Consider the following 21,887-nt stretch of genomic DNA (forward strand, 5'->3'; position numbering starts at 1 on the left):
AATGTACGTCGCACTTATTCGTATTTTATAAATATTTGAATACACGGCGTCTACGCTGCGTATTTCACCACCTCGTATTTATTTGTGCTGAGGCCCGCCGGGACCGTGGGAGGTCAACTCCAGTGCACTTCCCTTGGTCGTGTAGATCATTCAAGATGAATTTTGAATTGAAATAATTTTTGACTTCAATAATTTAACTAACTTCTGTGTAGTACAAAGGTATCGTTTCATTATAATAGACAACTTCTAAAATTCCTTAATTTAATTAATAATCGCCCATGAAGGAGAGCAAGGAGAGGTTTCCCAAGGCGACCTTACAAGACGCCGGTTAATTCCGAAAGACGCCTTCGCTCCGGTAATTGCCCGTTTATGGAATAACCGATTTGGTTGTGTAATATTACCATTTGTTATAAGTCAAGTACGTTCCTACATTCACATTATCAAGCAATAGGGTGTCAAGTCGCAAAATGATAAATTTGAAAGTTTTTGACAACCACTGTGCGAAATTTCTGTGAAGATGATCCGACCTTTTTGTAAATACACAAAGGTAATTAACCGATCGTCACTCTGCAACACTTTAGTAAAGAAGCGAAATTTTCTTTCAGCGAAATCCATTTGTGCCGAGCTTTTATGTGAAAAATTACGAGGTGAGTGTTTTTAGTTAATTATTTCAAGACTCGTACTTACCTTTCCGTTTTGATGCTTTCTTAGCGAGGTCGTAGTTTGCTTTATATGTGTGTAATACGGCTTGGGGTATTCTGAGGTCATTGTGGATGTTGACTTGTTGAATATTTCGGTTTACGATTAGGCAGAAGATATTGCGACTTTTTACAAACGAGTGTTCTTTTTATTTTTGTATATTAATAAATAAGGTAAATTTGTACATCACATTAGTTACAGTTTTTCCTGGAATGTTATATATAACTATATTAATCCTTGAATATAAATATGCATTATTTAAATATGTACAGAATTAAAATTTGGAAAATATATCTTTCCATCGAAAATTTTTCCAGTTACATCTTGATTCTTTCGTGAAGTTTATAAGAGATATGTAAATCTAACAATGTGGGCCTGTCTCAACTACGACAACTAACACACCTATGAATATGAAAAAACTCTGATTACCCACACGAGCTAGCAAATCATTACAGGCTACTCTGAGTAAGGAAGACAACAAGGCAAGTCTGTTTTGCAGACTATACTTCCGAAAAACCGAAAAATGGTATATGCACCCAAAACACGTACACCAACAAAAGCGAGACCCATCTACGTGTAATTGTTGTTATTTATTTGTTATTAAGGATCGTATTTGAATCCATCCAGGAATGAAAATTTACGAGGTATACGATATGATCACAATCTGATGGATTTCGTGGTGGAAGCCCGTCGTTCGTGTCAAGAATGGGTCTCTGTCGTTAGTGTCGACGTTCTGGATACAACGCGCAAACGATGTATACAAATATCTACTGCATACACATTCAACAGGCCAGTCCTACCTCTCTACCACCAAGTCCTACTAGATTTCGGTGACTCTCTCCAGAGCAGCATATTGTCGAGGGGTCCGCGTCGCGGTTAAGGCACGGAAACAGCTACAGACACAGACCGTGCAGTGAGTGACCAGACTGTTATCACAGAAAGCGGTGATTAGACTAGACTATGTTAATAGCAATCACGCCGGTCCGGCTCGTAAGGATTGATCAAGCAGCATTCTACTTTATGAAACTACTTTATTCGTAACGGCTCTACTACAGTGCAATCGCGACCTCGGCCGCACTACACTACACACAGAGATACATACTACAAACACTAAAATCTAGTAACTATCAAATTATACAGTACTTATGTAGCTACAGTAACTTTAAAATACATACGACAAACAGCTAAACATAAATGTCTATGTAACAGAGCGGCAGCGCAACACAGAATTCCGCCGTGCCGCTTAAGTAGTTGCTTTGCCCATTTAGTTTGCCATACTCAAACAGACCCTCTCGATACTACAGTATTTACATACTCAGCAGGGTTCACTTAACAAGTGAAACTAAACTTTATTTGTCTTAACATTTATAATTGAATACAAAAATAGAGGGTTCATTCTGTCTCACAACGCTTATTGCTGTCAACTGGATATAATTTACAAGTTATTGTCGCCGCGGGCCGAGCCTCACCTGGACCATGGACGTCCACCTCGTCCTTCCTCGTCGGCGGAACTGAACTACCGAACCGCCGAACTGCCCGTCAGCGTCAGTGATGCCCACGGCCTGACTCCTGGCCCGCGGCTGTGCCGGGACGGAGCCCCGCGAGCGCCCAACAACTATCACAAGGCCGGGCGGCGCCCGTCCCATCGGCAGTCCTAATACTAAGCATTATACATTATAAAAACATCAGTATGAACATTTTAAAATTACTATGAGCGACGCGAAACCAAGAGCAAAAAGTCAGTCAAGATTCGAATTTCCAATACTGAGGAGAGAACTGAAAGGCGGAGAGGCGAAGGGTGAGCGATCAGTTGCACTGCTTCCACGTCGTGGACAGATAGTGCTCTTAGTTTCGCTGCGTCGTGGGGCACCACAAGGCCAACCAATAGACGCATTGGTCCGCAAATCACACTATGAGAGAAACTCGATGCACAGCTACTACGGAATGTAGGCAGGTCTGTCTATGTGTGGAGGTGTGATGAAAATCAGGCCGACATCGCCTTGACTAGATCTGCAGAATCGAACGAACGGGCAAACTATGGCGTAGCTGCACTAAACGTAAATAAACTCGTAAACCTATAACCGTTTAAGTGAAAACGGGTCACGAGGCCACCCGTGCGAACGCCGGAGAAGCGAGGAAAACGCGTTGCCAAGCTCACGCCGGGACGAAGAAAAACCGACGAACAATGCGTGATGATCAAGTAACGACTTAATATGGTTGAAAGCTACTTAAATAAAGCGATTATTTTTTTGCTATGTATATATTACCGGAGGTCGATGGGAGAGGTTGGCAACGTCGTCTCGTCGGGTGATCTTCGTCAACTCCGAGTTCGACGAGTGGCTCTGTAAAAAAAAACTTACTCCCTATTATCAATGAGATCTATAAACAGAGTATAACAGTAATAAATAGCAAACAAACCATTCTATACTTTTGTATCGTTAAAATATAAATAAAGTATCGCCGTTCAGTCAAATCGGTAATAAATTATTAAGTACCTACGAATAATTTAAGTACAGTCAAAACACAACCCGATCGTTATGACAAAATAGGCGCGCTGCAAGAAAAAAATGAGAGAAGAAACAAAGGAGAATTTATTGCCATCGAGGAGGAATACACAGGTAGGACAGAGCAACACGGGAAAAATTTCAACGTCAATACGTCGTTTTAATACTGATTATTGCGAGTTATTGCTAAATGCTAAATGAGCAGAAGGCGGCATCGGTTCAACCAGGAGGAATAAACAAGCCGGTGTGACGCTATTCTGTACTGCCCATAGCATTAATGCAAAATGAGATTCTATATACACATGTTATTCAATCGAAATATCAAAACGCACAGTCAAAATAGGCACGAGACGCCGCCATTGACAATTGGAAATGTTTCGTTTGGAAGTCCAGCGGGCACTTGGCCCATTAAAAACACTCAATCGAAAAAACACAAAACAAAAACTAACCAAAAAGTAAAACGAGACAGTGAGCAAAATTACGTGTCGACTACGTTCAGACGTACATGCCTACGCCGTACATCGAGCCCCAGTCCACCCCCTGGAAGCTAGACATGTCTACATTGGTGAGGTTGTAGCCCTGGTAGGGGCTGGCGCCGACGGGAGGCGCTAGCGCGGGCGCGGCGGCGGCGGAGGCGGGCGTCGGGGTGCCTCCGGCCGCCGCGGCTGCCCCCACGCCGGCGCCCACCGCCGGGATGGGGTAAGGCGAGTAGCGGTAGCCGGCGAGCGGCGGGTACGCGCCGAAGAGCTTCCCGTAGCTGGCCACGGCGGCCGTCTGGGCCTGGGCAGCGGCGGCGACGGCCGCCGCCTGCACGTGGGCCTGGGCCTGCACCACGGCCAGGGGGTTGGTGGCGGCGGCGGCGATCGCGCCGGCCGCGGGAGCGGCCATCCGCATGCCGAGGCCGCTCAGCATGAGCCGCTTCCCGAGCAGCTGGGCGCTGGCCTGGACCGCCTCCTTCGGCTGGGCCTTCTTGCACTCCACCTTCTTGTTCTTGATGGTGTGGAAGTGGATCTCGCATACGCGGTCCACCACGTCCTCGTTCTCGAACGTGACAAAGCCGAAGCCGCGGTGCCGCTTCGTCTGCTGGTCCATCAGCATCACGGTCTCCTCCACTTTGCCGAATTGACTGAAGTAGGATTTCACTTCTTCGGCGGACGTGTCTTGGCTGACCCCGCCGACGAAGATCTTTTTCGTCTTGTTGGGCTGCTTCGGTCGGTTCTTGGGCGTGGCGTGTTTTGGGTCGATTTTCTTGCCGTCCAACGTGTGGATGGGCACTTTGAGCACGTTGTCGACGCTCGATGGTTCGGAAAATGTGATGAATCCGAACCCACGACTCCTCTGCAAAAATTATTCATCAGGAGGGGTCACCAATATGTGCATCCTAACGCTTCGCGGAACAATAACGATACGATATATCACTAGACTCTGCATTTTCGGTCGGCAGCATTTTTTTTTTAGTTTCGTAAACAGGTTGGTCGTGGTCGTAAAATTTGAGTTTTTTGAACTGGAGCCGACATTAAAAATACGACTACAAGTATTTTTTTAAATTTACCTCCATAATTATGGTACCTTACAAAACATCCGTAAAGAGTATTGTTGTATAGTCCTCCAAATTCTCTAAGGTTATATGCCCCCACCAAACCTAGTAATGGAAAATAATAATCCCTCCCCTCATAAACAAAGGATTTGTCCCAATACCTTGTCAACCATATTGCTTTTTTTTGTAAATCTATAATAAAAAGTAGCACACTTATTTATCTAAAATATATGCAGCTTCAAGGCTCAAGTAATTAAAAAAAAAATCCTGGACTGTTTAGGTTTTAATTATTTACAAATGGAACATATAAATTTCAAAAATAAAACAGTGTAAAATGATAATACACTGTTACATGTCGAAGTAATTGAATGTTTTGGATGGACGGGAACGGGTACAGTGTAATAAATTTACAATTGTGGATTTGCCTTATTAACCGTCCCATTTGACTTTTACTCTGATTTTTCAACAGCCATTAACCTTAGAGAATTTGAAAAACTATAAATTATATTTTTTCCTACAACTCTTATTAACAACTAGGGGACGAAAAACTTTGACGCGAGATAACTCGTATATTCTCAATCTTACTAAAAGACGGATTTATTGCTGAATTCCACCCTGATGTTACACATCAGTTTGAGAGGATGGGCCGAGAAAAATGTAAAGCCTTAAATTAATAAAAATTCAGTAAGGTAATGGAGAAAAAGGAAGATTTAGAAGAAATGGAAATGGGATAAGAAGTAAGGCGGCTAATGGACGAATTATGGTTAACTGCCTAAGAGTGAACAAAGCACACACATCAGGAGCAAGATAAAAGAGATCTCTCTTGTTTTTGGTCGAAAGAGGTATTTAATTCCACTTAATGCTACCTTGATATTCCTTTCACATTTTTCAGAGGTTGTAGAAATTTTTAAATCTTAGAGTTTCATTCACTATGTTAGATTTAATTTTGCTGTATTGTGAACGTTAGTTTTGAAAATTTACTGAGTTTAGAAATGGAGTTTGTTCATATTGTGATCACTCTGTAAGATTTGGAGGTTAGGGTTTTTTAAAAAATGTATTGTCGTCATGTCAATTCTTTTATAGCCTAATGACGTTTGTGTTACAATCACCAACCAATATACGAAACTGACACAGAAAAAGTTGTGATCTTATTCCCTTGGTCCTTTATGCAAAAAATAGTTGAACAATAACATCTAAAAATAAGAACTTTTAAGTTTCCAAACGTACAAGGTAGGAACATTCTGATCACACAGTTTTACAAGTAATTATGAATGTTATTCTGAAGTTTTTAATAAAAATTATTACCTAGAAAAATCCGCCTCACATTTGTTAAATGAAAAAAATGTTCACCATCAGTCTCGAAAACTCAATTTTACACGTTCACGGCTGACCTTCCTATTAAACCCAAAAAGAAAATCATTGCCTATTGTTCAAAATTCACGCTTGCCAATTTTTAACACTAGATTGATGCACTATAATAAATTAAGTTTTGAAAAAAAGAGTCATTCTATTAACGACAATTCACTGAAAATAAATATTTTGAAATCAAGTTTTTATGTCAAGCAACGCAGACCCGGTTTCATAGATCTTGGCAGCTTTATTTCCTACTGATCAAACTCTTTACGACGAAATAAAACCACCTCAAGTACGTATTTAAATGGACTCGCGTCATCCATTAACTTAGTTTCCTAAGCTCCCTATCCTGGATCTAGTTATTATTTCGCATCGATATTAAAGCTTATCCCGCCCGCCTACTTCCCAGTTCCCGCCAGTCATACCTGCGTCACAGGATCTTTCATTATTAAAACGTCGGTGACGTTTCCGAACATTCCAAAATATTCTCTGAGTTTCTCGCTGGATGTCTGCCAGCTTAGTCCTCCAACAAAGAGTTTTCCGGGTGCCGGATCATTTGAGTTGTTGGGAGTACTGCGACCTGAAGAACCTGAGTGACTACCGTTCATAGGTACCAAGGAGCCATGGATATCGTGTTCGATGAGGCCGTTGCCTTCTCCCATTGCAGAACTGTCAAAAGAAATTGATAAATTAGATAAAGTTGTAAACGCAAATATTGTTTCAGGTGATCCCGATTGTCATGATTGCGATTCTAGACGTGTTTATGTTTACGTTCTGGCCAATACGAACTCTTTTCAACACGGATTGTAATCTGTAAGTATCTGGCAACGAAGTTTAGTTTTAGTATAGGTACATTTAACATGATAATAATGAAAATGATGAATTGATCAGTAGTTATCCTAAAAAGTATTTCTTCAAAGCTTTAGGGTGGTAATGAAACAACATTTGTCTTGAAAATGAACACTCAGTAATAGTACAATATACGGTTTTACGGTGACTCGAAGTCTACAACCAACAAAAATTTGTTAAGGTATTTTATCGAGTGAATTATGATTCAAATTATTTCTATGAACGGTAAATTACATACAAATAAGGCACAGCGCATTGAAAAACAAATATCTATCATAACCTAAAAAATGCTGACCATGTAAATGAATTCCCAGAACCAGAACTGCCAACCGAAATGTTAAAACGGCATACAACTCAATGCCCTCTGTTTTTCAATGACATGACATTTCGCGAAAAAATGAGTCTGCACAATTAAGTTACCTGAGTAAAAGAAACTAAATTAAATCAGTGGATCTGGTTTTTAGAGAGGTATCATTTTTAATTACTGTGCTGTAGATGAGTTGTTCAAATAGACACTGGATTGATTACAACGGTTGACTGCTTCTGAAAAGAACACAAAAAGGAGGTCTCCTTAATTATATCCCTCTTGTGAGAGTGCACTGAGCAGCAGGTGTGTATTTCAAATAAGTTCGCTAAAAGTTTTTCTATTTGATGAGACTGTGTATCAAAAAGGTATTTTTTGTAAAAAGTACAGCAACTAACTTTGTTCGGTGGTTGAGTTTACTCATTAGGGGACAATCTAAAAACTTGGTTAAGTTAGAAAGTTGTATCTTTGTTAGTGAGCCAAGATACACTTTACGAATTTCGATATTTTAGCGACTTTGTCGAGACGACACTTTAGCAAAAAATTTTTATAAAAAAATTATAACGTAGAGTAGCAACTTGTGTGATAAAAAAAGGAAAAGTATATAGTCCTCATGCAAGGCCTGGCACGAAGGCGGTTCATTACTTTTATGTACACTGAACGGATCAGCACTCGCCCGTCTGTTTACCCCATTACGGCAGATATTCAGAAATGGAACAGGTAGCCGTAATGGACGGACGAAGCTACAGGTATCCCGGAACAATCGTACGCTAAACGACCTCTCCGGTGTTACTTTTCCATTTTTCCCTGGCACAATAAGCCCATTTCGCAACCACCCATCTGGGATTTGGCGCTCCTTATCTTTAGGTCGCAGTCGGCGTGACTTCGTTGGTCGTTCGCACCATTCGAACTGAATATTTGATGTGCGTGTGTATTCCAGGTCTCGCAACACCCTGACTCCTGGCCAGAGGACGCACCTGCTTATCCATCCGCGCGATACAAAGGTAAGACGGCGTTATCAACGGCAGAACGGAGATGTGTATTGTGTGTGGAGGGCGCAGCGCCGCGACGCCCGATCAATAGGTTGCCCCGTGCACGTGTATACATTAGTGATGTGGGGCGCGGCTGTGGCGGCGGCGCAGGCCGGTTACCATGGCGGCGATTGAGCGAGGGGTTGCTCATCTCCCCTCGACTCAGTCAGTGTCCGCGTCGCGCTCCTGCTCGCCACGTCCCACCGGTCCCACCGTGATATTGTCCTGTCACAGCAGTACTGATTCGAGCTACTGCTGCCTCGGGACATGACCACGGTAGGGCCCAGACTTCGCCGCCCCCGACAGTGCCCAGTGAACGGTGCAACGCACGAAGACGACGGACGCACATGGCGGTGCTGCGGCCTGGCCTTTACCACACGACTCCTTGTAGATACCATACCACTTGTTAGCTTAGTACTATGTGTATGTACACGTAGTTCACCCTAGTTGTTACCATCATGCAATTAGAATAGAGATTAGAGAGTAGGTCGGTTGTGTTGGAATCCCAACGACTGTATAACCCTTTGTTTGCACAACGTATGCACTGGCTGTCCATAGACAGAGAGACTCGCTTTACATGTATAGTTGTTATAGTTGTAGTATGTAGGCTAGCACCTATTCTGTACTTATCAGATGTACTGTGTCGTAATAAAAAAAAAAAGGTTACTATCTCGCTTTTCTCGAATTCATTGTGGGAGTGACGACCGGTCGATACAGACATTTTAGTTCGTTGAGGCGCCACGCGGCGCTCCCGTCTGGTTGCGCCGCCGCCATCTGGCGGCCCTCTCCCGAGACATGAACAGGGATGAGAAAGATGATGCCCACGCAAATGGCGGCAACAAAACAATGCGATTCGTCTGGGAGGGGGTGAACGCGAGCAACATTGATTTTTCCTCAATACCAAAAACTACAACAACGAATGCCATCTTTCTTGTTAGTAGTTAGTAGCATGTGTATAAATCTAACCCTGAAACAAACATCCTCACTTACTAATCTAGTCACTACACTCTTATCGATAACAATATTAAAAAACAAAAAAAGCCACGTGAAACCCTCGCACCCCTCTTTCTCTAGACAAAAGGGGTGCGTGAGACAACTGAAGACCTACACAATATTACAATGTTCGATCAATACATGCACTTGGTGTTAGGCGTGTTGGAGTTCAAGGGGTAGTCACCGTGGTCATTGAGAAACCTGCTAGACAACGAGTGGTGGAAAAAGAAAGAATCTATGTAGTTGCCGGCGGTTAGTAGGCACACGAACGATTTACAAGGCAAAAGATGGTTCAAGAAACGGCAACCTAAAAGACATACAAATCAAATTAAAAAACAGGCAGTGTGTACGACCAATGGGGCTACACTTCCGAACCGCTACGCTCTACATTCTGCTACTTGGAGACTTCGTTGTTCGTTACCTTCATAGGTGGCGGAGTCCGCGAGGTGGTCGCAGTCGTCACGGTGGTAGCCATCTTCGAGGTGGGTTCGTCTCTGTGAAACCGGTCACGTCTGCGACACTTGAAGTAAAAAATCACATGAGATTTTTATTCATTATTCGAGTGCGTGCAACATTCTACGCAAGGCGGATTAGTGATGCAGTCAGTAGAAGTGGTAGCATGAACATGATGATTTCTACAACTTTTCGTGTCTAAGAGATCAGCGACGAACACTAGTTTAGTACTATGTTATCTTTACAATTAATTTACAGGAATCGGTGCAGTCCTTTGCAGAAAATCGTCAACCTTTCCGGAAAAGACTGCGCATCATCATTAGGAAAAAAATAACTACGAACAATGAACACTTAACATAATCGAGGTATATTAATACATTTACAAAATTGCTAAAATATCGACTACTCCCGGACTAACTAACAGTGGTACCTTATCGAGTATAATTTGTTAATGCAAGAGCAGAAAAAGTTAGTCAGGTGTCCCAAAATCGTCACCTCCGAAGAGCACCAACTACAAGTTTTGTTAAAATTTTCGAAGACGACTATGCCGTTCAGAAGTGAAGTCGGAAACACGTCTGCAAAACTCGATAAAACCTACCAACTTTTCATGGCGACTACAATACTATTCCGGACTGTTAAAAATAAATAAATATTAGTTCGTCTTTAAAACACGTTAAATAATCTACAGTCGAGGGACCTACACACAGAAATCTATTCGTGGGGCTCTACTTTATATTAAATTCATAATTGAATTGATAAACGCAAACATGTTATTATCAGAGGAACTATGTCAATGGATCGGGTAAACAATGTTAACACTTAACCGAGAAAGCGATCATCGAGCTTCCGTTTCGTTTGTTTAAAAAATTACCACCTAACAAATGTAATCTACATACTACAACTATTTCATTATGTCACTACTGATGGAAATGGATAATACGATTTGATTTTTCAGTTGCTACATTTTACACAAGTGTTAGAACCCAATCAAGAGCTTTACGATTTGTATGAAGACATGAAAAAGGGAGAAGAGGAGCAAAAAAATAAAGAAATTAAGGAAAAAGAAGAACACTAATGTACTAACGCACGTGAGACACAAATTGCATGGAAAAGCGGCAACATCACATGTAAAAATGCATTACAAATAAAACGGAATGGTTCGGTAGAGAATGCATGTTGGTTTTAGTTTTTACTGGTAGTAGTACGAAATTTTGCGTTAATAAAGCACTGTTATTTTTGTTTACGGGGACCGGATTTGGTCACGATATGTACAGATAAAATAATTCTTTTTATCCAGAGAAAATCTATATATGTTTTCGAATTTCCATACAAACAACGCACATGATAACGTTTTTATTAGATACACAATTTGGGAAAAACATTAATAAAAATTTCCATAACGATTGAACAGTTTTATTAGTTTGAACGTCATTCCAGTTCATAATTATACATACAACTGGAAAATTTAAATAAGTGCGGCTATAACTTGAAAAGATTTTAGAAGATTAATCCTGATTTTGGGTGTAATAGTTGCGATTAATAGAATATCGTGTCCATATATCAACACCGCCCATGAAAAAATAACTTCGAATGAAATTTTCACGTGCCATAAACGAATTTTAAAAACAAGTCCGCCGCATAAGGAAATAAAAAATTAAGCTTCACAAAATTATAGTCGATACGATTTAGAGGAATCTCAAACATGTGAAACATCACAAATACATTTTTAATTAGTATATACCCGTTATGCAATTACAGATCGGTGTAGATAACAGTAGTTAGTATGCGAAATTTCCGTTGAGAATGTAGATTAAAATTTTATCGCCGTTTAAAAGATAGGTGTTTTAATAATACTGGATTTTGGACTGTATATTGATCGGAACGTCTTGTCATGTTATTATTTTCCAACGTCGTTAATGGTATTAAAATAATTAATCTTCTCCAATGGTGAGTCTGAACAATGATGTTCGCAGCGTGAGATCAATAAGAATGTTGGTAGGTGGCCTCTACCTTTGCGTATTACAACTTCTGATATTAAAATCAGTTTTTTATTATATGTTTAACATTCAGGGTACATGAGTAACCAAGCAAAGGTTTCAGAATCTCCGAATTTATTCTTTTTTGCTGGTATCAACTCCACCGCTGGAATGAACTGTTTTCATAATGATGTTGATTACAAAAACAATATTGTTCCTACAGATAAGTAGTTTACTCCTATTATCACAAATTGTTTTTGTTCAAGTTTGTGCTACTACAATGGTGAATAAAAACCATTTTGTTATGAAAGATCGTTTGACATGCATATTTCTGTCGATAACGCTGGTAATCATCTAAAAACAATTAACTTATCTGTAACACAACGAAGTGTTGATAGTGTGTAACAGGTTTGTAGTATTGATTAACAATAACAATTCTGTGTTACTTAATGTTTATTGTGCTATAGACATACGTCTGCGAGTTATTGACAAAGGTAAATAAATAATAAAGCTGGTTACTAATTTTCCGTTTTAATGGCCTGTGAACACGCAAAAAACTTCATAAATATAATGTTTATAAGACAATTTTAACGATCCTCACTATTGTAAGTTGGGGTTTGTGTGTCAACGTAAACTGTCACTAAGCAATTTTTCAACAATTATTTCTGTCCCAAAAATCAAATAACAAAAGCGAATTTTCTACCAACTGCCACGGATTTCAAACAAATGCATAATCGATAAATTGATAAACGGAGAGCGAAAACGATGATATTAAATACCAAAACACAACTACGAATTAAGAAACCAAACCACCACTGGCAATTTATGTGGTTTTTGTTTACTTTTTTTACAAAGCTGGAGCCGCCACAAAATGGCGAATTTAACTTAGGGTTCCGGGAACTACTTTGCACCGAAATTTCCACCCATTCATATCAAAAGCAACCGTTCCGTTCTTCCACGAATAGGAAGTAGGAGAACTGGTTATTATTTAAATTTATGGTAAAATTAAACGTCACGTTCATTGTATATCCTTAGTTTAATCATCGGTTAATTGTTGTTCAGTCGTTGAATTTAACTACGAAGTCAAAGTTTTTGTTCTTGGGGTTCGCGTAAACATCCTGTGTACATCGAATCGTTCGTTTTATTCGTTTTTTGAAAATAATTATTGATAAGACATCGTTGAAAAAAAAAAAAAGAAATACTTCCGATAGAGTAACATAAAAACGAAGATGAAAATAACCTCTGTAACACCACTACTGTGTTTTCATATTGGTTGTAATTATTTATTGCTCATTAATAAAATAGTGCCTTATTCACTGTTAAATAAATTTTTGTATTCAGGACTTGATCTTCATAAAATTTTGATTTATACAGCACGCAAGACGTTCACTGAATTACAATTGACGCCTTTTTGAAAAACAGTTCATTCATATGTTAAAAACCATATTCAAAGAAAAAACGCTTTCTAGTTCAGACATTGCATAGCAGAAATAATAGTCAGTGGTGCACAGATAGTCACAATATTTACGTCTTTATTCATTCGTTGTAACAATATATCGTGATACACTTAACACTGTATATTTGTTTTTAAAATATTTATGTCTTTGGCAAAGTACCGACACTGAATACGTCTGGAAAGTTCCTTACATCATTTTTCAACAGTTTATTCGTGACGTAATGCTCACTTTATATACCTTGAAAGATTTGACTCCGATCGATATATACACCGCTTCAACTCATCCTAGCAACATCAAGTACAAGCACTACGAAACTTCTGGATTAGTTTGTGTGGTTTTTGCAATGAACTTTTGATTACTCACTTTATCGTTAACGAAGTTTTTTTATCAAGAGATCTAAATTCACACATGTAAATTATGCTTTTAGGTGGAACAGTGTAACAACTTTCGACTCTCCAATAAAAGGAAATCACTAAATTAAGCAAACAAACAGCCATAGTTTTCTTTCATCTCTGGCTTTTTAAACGACGCAGTGTTTATTTTTGAAGTTCAGAGTGTAACAAGCTCGTTATTTCGGATAAATATACTAAAACTTAGAAATGTATCCAACAGAATGTCTACGCGTTTCGCCAACGAAGTTGTATCATTACACTTCTAAATAAGCATAAGGAAATTTTAGTCTGAAATAGAGAGACTATGTAATAAAAACAATGGCTAGAACAACCGTAATAATACAAGTAGTGTTGAAGTGGCACTTTTTGTAATCAACAAGGGTGCATTTATATGGCAATCTAGTTGCAAGCATTTTGGAAAAATGAAATTCATAACTTGTTACGTAAAGTTGTCTGTGAATTTGCTTCCTACGTAGTGAAATAGTCTGGAAACAAGGAAGGTGTAAAATTGTGGACAATTTTGATATCGATTAGATGATACATATTTCATGACTTAATTTGAAACCTTGTGTTACTATACTTTTGTATTGGTTTTAGATATATCAAAAATTGTGTTAAAGCTTGAATGCTGAATGTACAAGGAACAAGATTAACAACAGGCGGTGATAAATTGAATTTCAGACCTAATTTAACTGTTTTATATGGTCGATACAAAATACAAAAATAGGTCCATATACAGGGTGTTATTGAAAGGTACGTACAACAAAATGGACAGTTCTTCGCGAAGTCTAAGAAGAGTGAAAAACCTTTTTTGTGTTATCAAAATTATAAGGGGGAAATTAACCCTTATCCAACCTTTTTAGACGCTACTGAAGGATAAATAGGTAAAATTAATTGATTTTACTAAATCCTAGCAACTGTAACAATGAAACTTTTGTGAAGACTAAATGTTGCTATAGAAACGAATGACGATCTTTTTATCAGAGGCGTACAACGAATTTGGACATAAACTTTAATAATTTTTACGTCTAAAAGGAGAACACTTTTACCTGAATTTTTTTTAACTTTTGGCACCCATACTTCGAGACCAATTGCCGATTTTATTTTGTACGTACCTTTCAATAACAGGCTGTAAATACACTGAAAACAGTGGTAAAAACTGCGTTACGAAACTTCCATAAATAATAGATATTGATTTTTAAATTTTTAAAGACACGGTTTCCAGCGTCATCTGCGCGCGGATTTTTAAAATTTGCGCTTATGTGAGTTCACGTAACAAGAAAAAGCAGTAAAAGTGTAAATAACAGGTATATTTGTACGAAGTATTCAAGTAGGTCGTGTCGCTACATTTTTCAGTACTGTAATTTTGACGCATAAATACAAGGTAGGTTCATCTGTAGAACTTTTACTTTTTCTGTTGAAGAATAATTTTTTTATAAAGTATGAAGACTTGGATCGGGTGCGTAATATTACCATTAAAATTATCCAGTTTATAAAAAACTAAAATAACTTTACTACTACTATTATTATATTATTATTATGGCGTCAGAAAATTTCGACATTTTAATTTGCAAAAAGATCGGTTTTTTAATTTTCAGTGCAAATATTTTTTACGGTTCTATGCAGACAGCAAGCAATCTAGTAAATCTACGAAATTTTCAAAAATAATTTTGGAACTCCAAAATTTCGAAATCTTAAAAAAAAATGGTCATAAGTTATTTCGACAGAACTTTCCTCGCTCTTGAAGTACAATGAAACATATTCAACGTGAGCCATCTGTTTAAGCAAATCTAAAAATATGAATGCAGTGACAAATCACAAGTAAAAATTCATCATATTTTGCACATTTTGGGTAGAATTTATTCGCCACAATTTTGAAATGACGTCATCAATTTTTTGAGGGAAATAAACAATAATTTTAACACTTCTGCAAGATTTCAAAGTATTGTTTTATTCAATAAAATAATTTGACTGATTCATTAATTTTTTAAGTCACCCTGTATAAGCAAAAAGAAATTTAAATGCTATGATTAATTACAAACATAGACTATTTATATATTATACGGTAAAATTTTGAAATCACGTCATCAATTTTTTTAGGGTTGATAAACAGATACATTTTGATTAAAAAATTACCAGGATTATAATAATTTCAAAACGTCTACAAGAATTAAAAGTATTCAGTTTTCTTGATTTAATCAATAAAATAATCAGTCATTAATTTTTTGACGCAGCCCATATAAACAGATCAAAAAAATATGACTGCAGTGATAAATCACAACCATTAACTCATCATACTTTGCACATTTAAGACAGGATTTATTCAGCAAAATTTTGAGGTGACGTCATCAATTTTTTAGGGGGGATGAGCAACTACATTTTGATTAAAAATTTACCATGCTTATGATAACTTTAAAATATCTTCAAGATTTCAAAGCATTCGGTTTCGCAGATTCAAAATTATTTTTCAAAATGTTATATAATTTTGATTTTTTTTCCAAAATCTATGTTATTTTATACAATTTAAAACCCATTTACTATGTGCAATTTTGAAGTGACGTCATCACATTATTGGTGGGGATGATTAGACAAATTTTAGTTCGCGATTTACCATCTACACGATATTCTTAATATACAAAATTCGACAACAATCGGCCCAGTACTTTCGGAGATTACCTAATAAAAATCTGGGACGCCAGACAGACGGAAACAGGATACTTATTTCTTCGTACTATAGGGATCATGAAAGGTCGAGAAAGCGTAAAAGTAAAGGGTCCGCCGATGGACTCGATTACAATACTTCCTTCGCTTACCCTCGGGAAGTAAAAATTGATCTAAAGGCATTTAAAGAGAACTTCCCACGTCTCAAATACTAACAAATCCAGTTTGTTAGATAAATTATAAAATTTTATAAACGTCATTGTTTTTAGCTTGGCTGGGCAAGCTTAATTTAGTACAATGGATATTTATTGTCAGTTGACAAAAAAATTAAATAAAATTTATAAATATAAAAAATAAAGATTGAGTGAAATAAAGAACTACCGTCATTTTACAACAGTTCGAACATATGCTAAAATAATGCTTTTGAAACAGGTCTTGTTGATTATAAAATAAGACCTCATTTTAGTCAATTTTCATTTTTTTATGTTTATAAATGTTATATTTTTTATGAACTGAAAAAAGAATAAATATCCAAGTGTTGAGTGAGTTTTGTATTGAAAATACAATCATGTTTTAATGCCAAAAATTAAGTCCGACCTATACTTTTAAATTTCTTGTCGTGAAAAAACGATGTATATTAAGAAAAAAGGGAAAATATCAGCCCCACCCACCCACCCTATCTCAACTGTGATTATTTTTTTATTCGTAGTGAGCTTGAGGGCGGAGCTTAATTGCAAAATCCGTACTTTTCTACAAGAAATTATGCCGTGAAACATGTTCTCAAGTAATTGTGTTGTTTAAAGAAAGCCACTCGCCCCAATCTCAACTCTGGTGAATTTTTCATTCGTTGTCAAACCGAGGGGCGGAGCGTAATTGCAAAATCCATATTTCACCGCAAAAATTTACCATTTTGAACATGTTTTAAGTTTTTTGTCGTGAAGCATATTAAGAAAAATTATATTTTATTGCATAAATTTGTCCATGCCCTTAAAAGATGAACTGTGGGTATAGTAGACACCAGGAATTAATGAACACTGATTTTCTGGTTCCAAAATTATTTACTGGAAGCCTGTAATAAATTGCCCACGGTTATATAGGGACGGTTACAAGGGATTTTTGTTTTTGGGTTTCTGGTCGAAGGGATCAAGGGTTTTGAGAATGGGACGTCTGGTACCGTTAAATATTATAATAACAATAACCATTGTTCTTTTCAGGTAAGCAACTGCAGAGAAAGTCGGGGCTGTAAATTATCATTACCATAATCCAAAGCTTATTGCGAGCTTTCAATTAACATTTTTGGAAACGAATTCAATGTTTAGTCATTTCTGGTCCCTACTATATAGCGCACAGTTCTTGATTTGATCGATAAAATTAACTGCCTCAATCCCCTGGGAAAGCAATTCTGAAAATCATGAATGCATTGGTAAACAAGAGCAGATTCATAAATTGCGCATTTTAGGGGGAATAAACAGATAAATTTTAAGGATTTACCACGCTTATAATAACTTTAAAACGTTTTCAAGAATTCAAAGCATTCGGTTACGCGGTTCCTAAGTTAAATTAAAAAATGATATATAATTTGGATTCTTTTTATAACAGATATGGACGTCGAAGTTAAAAAATCAAGACGGATGTCACAAACCACAGGTACAGAAATATGTTAAGTATTAAAAAAAAAATTAAATGGTATTTACCATGCAAAATTTTCATTAGCGTTCTACACGGGGATTATCTGTGCAATTAACAATCAGTAATTTTTTTTTAATATCCATTTTAGAAAACAATTAAATCACCGAGATTTTAACATTAGTAAACAACCATAAACTGCGATTACTGTTTAGGTGAAGAGTGGAATGTCTATAACAATCTAGACACTTTTCGGGTTCAGACACATCAGAACTGAGTATGTGAAATTGGAGCGTCTGTTCAGACTAATTTAGGTACACGCTGTATAATTAAAAGTTTAAGGAACGGAATATTTGTTTATTAAAAAAAAATCAACATAAAGCTGTTCAGTGTTTTTCATTTTAAGCAGACCGGTTATTGAATGCATCTGTTGTCGAACCTTTTTAAATGAGAAAACATAAAAGGAATTAATTTTTTTTTTGGGACCGTAGACATGGGTGCCTGTTAGCTAATAGATAAGTTTAGTTCGGCTCTTGATATTTTCAATGCCAAACAGTTTTATTGGTCGTTTTTTAACGAATCGTTACGTCACAGTTTCATCGAAACCTCAAACCCATCAAAAAAAGCTGGGGCATCTGTAATGGAATTCGTCTGTAGCCCGACCCGAGATATGTTAGTATGCACCTTCCAAATAACAAAACAAACCAGACACCTCTCAATAAATCAATATTTACATATTTCTGAAGGAAAACGGATGATAATAAACCCGTGGAAAGGGACTACGGGATTACCCATACACAAAGGAAGAATTCATCGCGCACCCAACCCGATAACCAAGCAGGTAGAAGAAAGTCCGAAGTTTCGGCGTGAATTGCAAGATGCTGCTTTCCAGCCGTGTACAGTCTGCACAAACGGCCAAAATCGTTGCCCACACTCAACCCCTGCAGGGGCAGTTATTGTGGAGCGTTTTCACCTCCTCTCCGACAACACAACAGACAAGCAAACAAAGACTCGCTCTAAATCGGGGATGTTAAATATACCAAACTAGCATTATATACAGTATACACGATATAGAATACCCACATACACAGTATACATATACAGTTTCCAAAAAGCTGGTGTGTGAACACAGCATGCGTCTCGAGCGGTGAAGATGATGGATGGATTTTTGCGGCGGACTTACCTAACGGGCGGCGGCGCGAGCGGCACGATCGGGGGCGGCACACTGTATGCGGGGAATATTTGGGCGTTCGGCGGATTCTCGAAGAGCATGTTTCACAGCCAGTATACGCGTTCGTACGACTACGCTATCGGAAGAATAATACTGAGCAAGTTAAATCACCCTCGACGGTTGTTCGAATACGACTGCAGCTGTGCCCTTCTGCCGGCTGTGCCGACGACACGACCCACCACACCACATGCTTGCCCGCCTGACGCTGCTTCCAGGGCCGGAGTGAGCGCCTTTGAGGCCCGGAGGAAGACGGTCGGCGTGCGTGCGGCACGACACATCGATACGATTGATTAGACCACATGTGGAATTACGTCGAGACTGAGCGATCACAACACGCCATGAATGGGTAAATCTCACACAAACCGTATCTGTAACTAGTTTACTACAAGTCTTTTGTATTTTTCTATAATACAAAGAAATACAATTCTATAATAATAAATAATTAAAATTTTTATCTGGATGACTTCACTCAAAACCAAATAGTAAACTCTTCACATTAGAGTTGCCAAACATTATTTTCCAGACTAAAATATCTATCATTGGACTATTGTTAAGTAGAACATCTTTGTCACAATAACTGTTAGCCAGATTACAAACAGTGCAAATATAAATATTTACTAAATTTACGTAGTACATCCTGCAATATATTAATATACAGTGTGGAAACGAACACTTGTCGAATAAATCCAGTAATTTCAAAACTAACGGTATTTGTTGAAAATGCTAAAACAGGTCGATCTGTATTTTTAATTATGCTCTTTTTAAATTGTTATTATATTTATTATAGGTCCTTATTGGATGACGTCACGAACAAGTGAAGAAATTTCTGAAACAGTGTCAGTAGTGTCCACATTGTATACACATATGTTGATAAGAATTCAAATTTTGATTTATTTTGAAGAATATTTTGGCCAAGCTTTGTATACTTTGAATTATAGTCTAACGTTTCCATTGATTTAAACAATGTTTTGATTATTATTTTTCATTTTTTTGCAATACCAAAAATTTGGGTGGTGTAAAATTACAAAGATTTTTTATGCGTCACTTTTTAAAAGCAAATTTATATTTTATGTGAGATTTACCCATGTGGTGTTAAGCCAAGCCAACCCACTAAATTAAATTTTACTGCAGCATTAGCAAATGAAGTGTTAGTGGTGATTTTAGCGACTTTAAAATAAAATATGAAATCCGTTTTTAGTGGTTTTATTTTCTTCTTTTTAGTTGGACGAATGATGAATTATAGTATAGCGAGTCGGCAGTTTGACGTCAAAAGATTAAAATTTTTTCACTTCTCGAGAGATAGTTGAGGGAAGTACGTACTATATTAGAGCTACAACTGTTTGTTTGAAATCTTATGTAGCGGAAATTTTAACAAGTTATATTTCAAAATTATCATGGATCTATGATAAACAACGTCAAGTAAATTTCCCTGTTTTCTCCCATTTGGAAAACTCTACGCGTACAAGTTGTCCTAAAAACAGTCTTTATTTCAGGTTTTGCAAAACACTTCCAAGCTTTTTAAAAATGTATATACATATCGGGTGTTCCACTGAAAAAGTTATCAAGTTGACCTTTTGATTTTTTGTAAACATTGTGAGGTATGTCTATAATTTATCCTAAAATTCAATCGATGCCAGCTGAACGCGGAAATGTCAATTATACACAATAGTATGGATTAATAAAACACATGCGTTTTTCGCTACCTTTTCTTCTATCAAAAAAGCAACGCCAACTTGATGATTTTTTCAATGGAATCACCGTTATATCTTTTCTATTGAATGAAATTCCTAAAATTTAGCTTTTTGCTAAATTAATTAATATGTCAATTAGTTGTCAAACTTTTGAACTAAATTTTAACGTTTATTTCTTTAAATGCAAAGGATACGGTAAAATTTGGACTCTAGAACACTATAAATTTATTTTCGAAGCTTGACCAAGAGTGGCAATTTTTAGCCCTCTAGATGTACCTGAATGATTTATTAACACCCTGTACTGCTGTTACTAGAAATTTCGTGGAATTACCACTGAAATTATACTTAAGGGTGGCGTCTGGTTCGGTTTCGCCCAATACTAAATACATTGAAAACATCGTCGTAGTTTCCGGAATTGCATTTTTAAAATACTGAAATCTCCAACCAAGTCAGAATCTAAGTAAACCTGCATTCTGCTACCGCATCACAGTTCGTTTAATGCCGATTTCTCGTTTCAATAGATTTTGACTTTTCGCGAGTTATTTACCTCAGTCGTGGATTTTTTAATATTATAAATGGTATCAAAAGAAAGCTGACACTTTTCCCCAGGGGACCTCCTATCTCAGAATGCAAAAAACTTCAGCGCTTCGTCAAAAAATGCATCAATGTGCCAGTTAAAATGTGATGTAAAAGTTGTTCAACTTTATAATTTTTTTTTGTAAAAACTGCATACTAGATATGAATATAAATATGGAGGTCCCCTGGGCTGAAATTTGTTAATTCGAAATATGATTTTTTTAAAGCGATATATCTCATATTTTTAAAATGCAACTCCGGAAACCGCGACGATGTTTTCAATGTATTTAGTATAGGGCTAAACCGAACCAGACGCCAGCCTTAACCTGTTTCTGCTGAATTTTTTTGGAATTAAAGAGGATTAAGCATGAAGAGATGTACTCAACGAAATTGATCAAAATTGTTGAAACTCTGGAAATTATCTAGCAAATTAACCGGAATTCAAATTATTTGTTTAATGGAAGTGTTATAATTCTCGGAATTGCTTTGCGCATACCAGGTAAGATAGATATTTAGGGCATAGGTCATATGCGCGCCGCGGTCAGAGAAATTTG

At 37.4% G+C, this 21,887-nt stretch overlaps 2 protein-coding genes across 5 annotated transcripts in view; one reads left to right on the forward strand and one right to left on the reverse strand.

The window, feature by feature from the left end:
* The first annotated feature begins 442 nt into the window (after positions 1–442).
* LOC135127071 (uncharacterized) lies at positions 443–10,893 on the forward strand. The gene is made up of 5 exons (XM_064053386.1): positions 443–547; positions 606–647; positions 6,818–6,906; positions 8,187–8,250; positions 10,679–10,893. The coding sequence occupies exons 1-5, from the start codon at positions 518–520 to the stop codon at positions 10,796–10,798; spliced, it is 345 nt and encodes a 114-aa protein (XP_063909456.1). The 5' UTR covers positions 443–517; the 3' UTR covers positions 10,799–10,893.
* Positions 1,711–21,887, reverse strand: part of LOC135127070 (RNA-binding protein Musashi homolog 2) — a 189,110-nt gene continuing 168,933 nt past the window's right edge. The window contains exons 1-4 of one of the 4 annotated variants that reach the window (XM_064053385.1): positions 19,019–19,099; positions 9,692–9,790; positions 6,519–6,762; positions 1,711–4,541 (exon numbers count right to left, since the gene is read on the reverse strand). In XM_064053385.1, coding sequence (XP_063909455.1) covers positions 3,699–4,541; positions 6,519–6,755 — 1,080 coding nt within the window. In that variant the 5' untranslated portion in view covers positions 6,756–6,762; positions 9,692–9,790; positions 19,019–19,099 and the 3' untranslated portion in view covers positions 1,711–3,698. Of the gene's footprint in view, positions 4,542–6,518; positions 6,763–9,691; positions 9,791–19,018; positions 19,339–21,887 lie in introns of those variants that run through there. The other 3 variants (XM_064053384.1, XM_064053382.1, XM_064053383.1) reach the window with 3 other exon arrangements.

The sequence above is a fragment of the Zophobas morio genome, unplaced genomic scaffold (genome assembly GCF_036711695.1).
Source record: "Zophobas morio isolate AGI-343-1 ecotype UQ-CSIRO unplaced genomic scaffold, CSIRO_AGI_Zmor_V1 ptg000011l, whole genome shotgun sequence".
Taxonomy (NCBI): domain Eukaryota; kingdom Metazoa; phylum Arthropoda; class Insecta; order Coleoptera; family Tenebrionidae; genus Zophobas; species Zophobas morio.

Coding starts and splice junctions, on each gene's coding strand:
- LOC135127071 (XM_064053386.1), top strand. CDS start 518: ATGATCCGACCTTTTTGTAAATACACAAAG. Junction 648..6,817: donor TTTATGTGAAAAATTACGAG/GTGAGTGTTTTT, acceptor ATATTGTTTCAG/GTGATCCCGATTGTCATGAT. Junction 8,251..10,678: donor TCCATCCGCGCGATACAAAG/GTAAGACGGCGT, acceptor TTGATTTTTCAG/TTGCTACATTTTACACAAGT.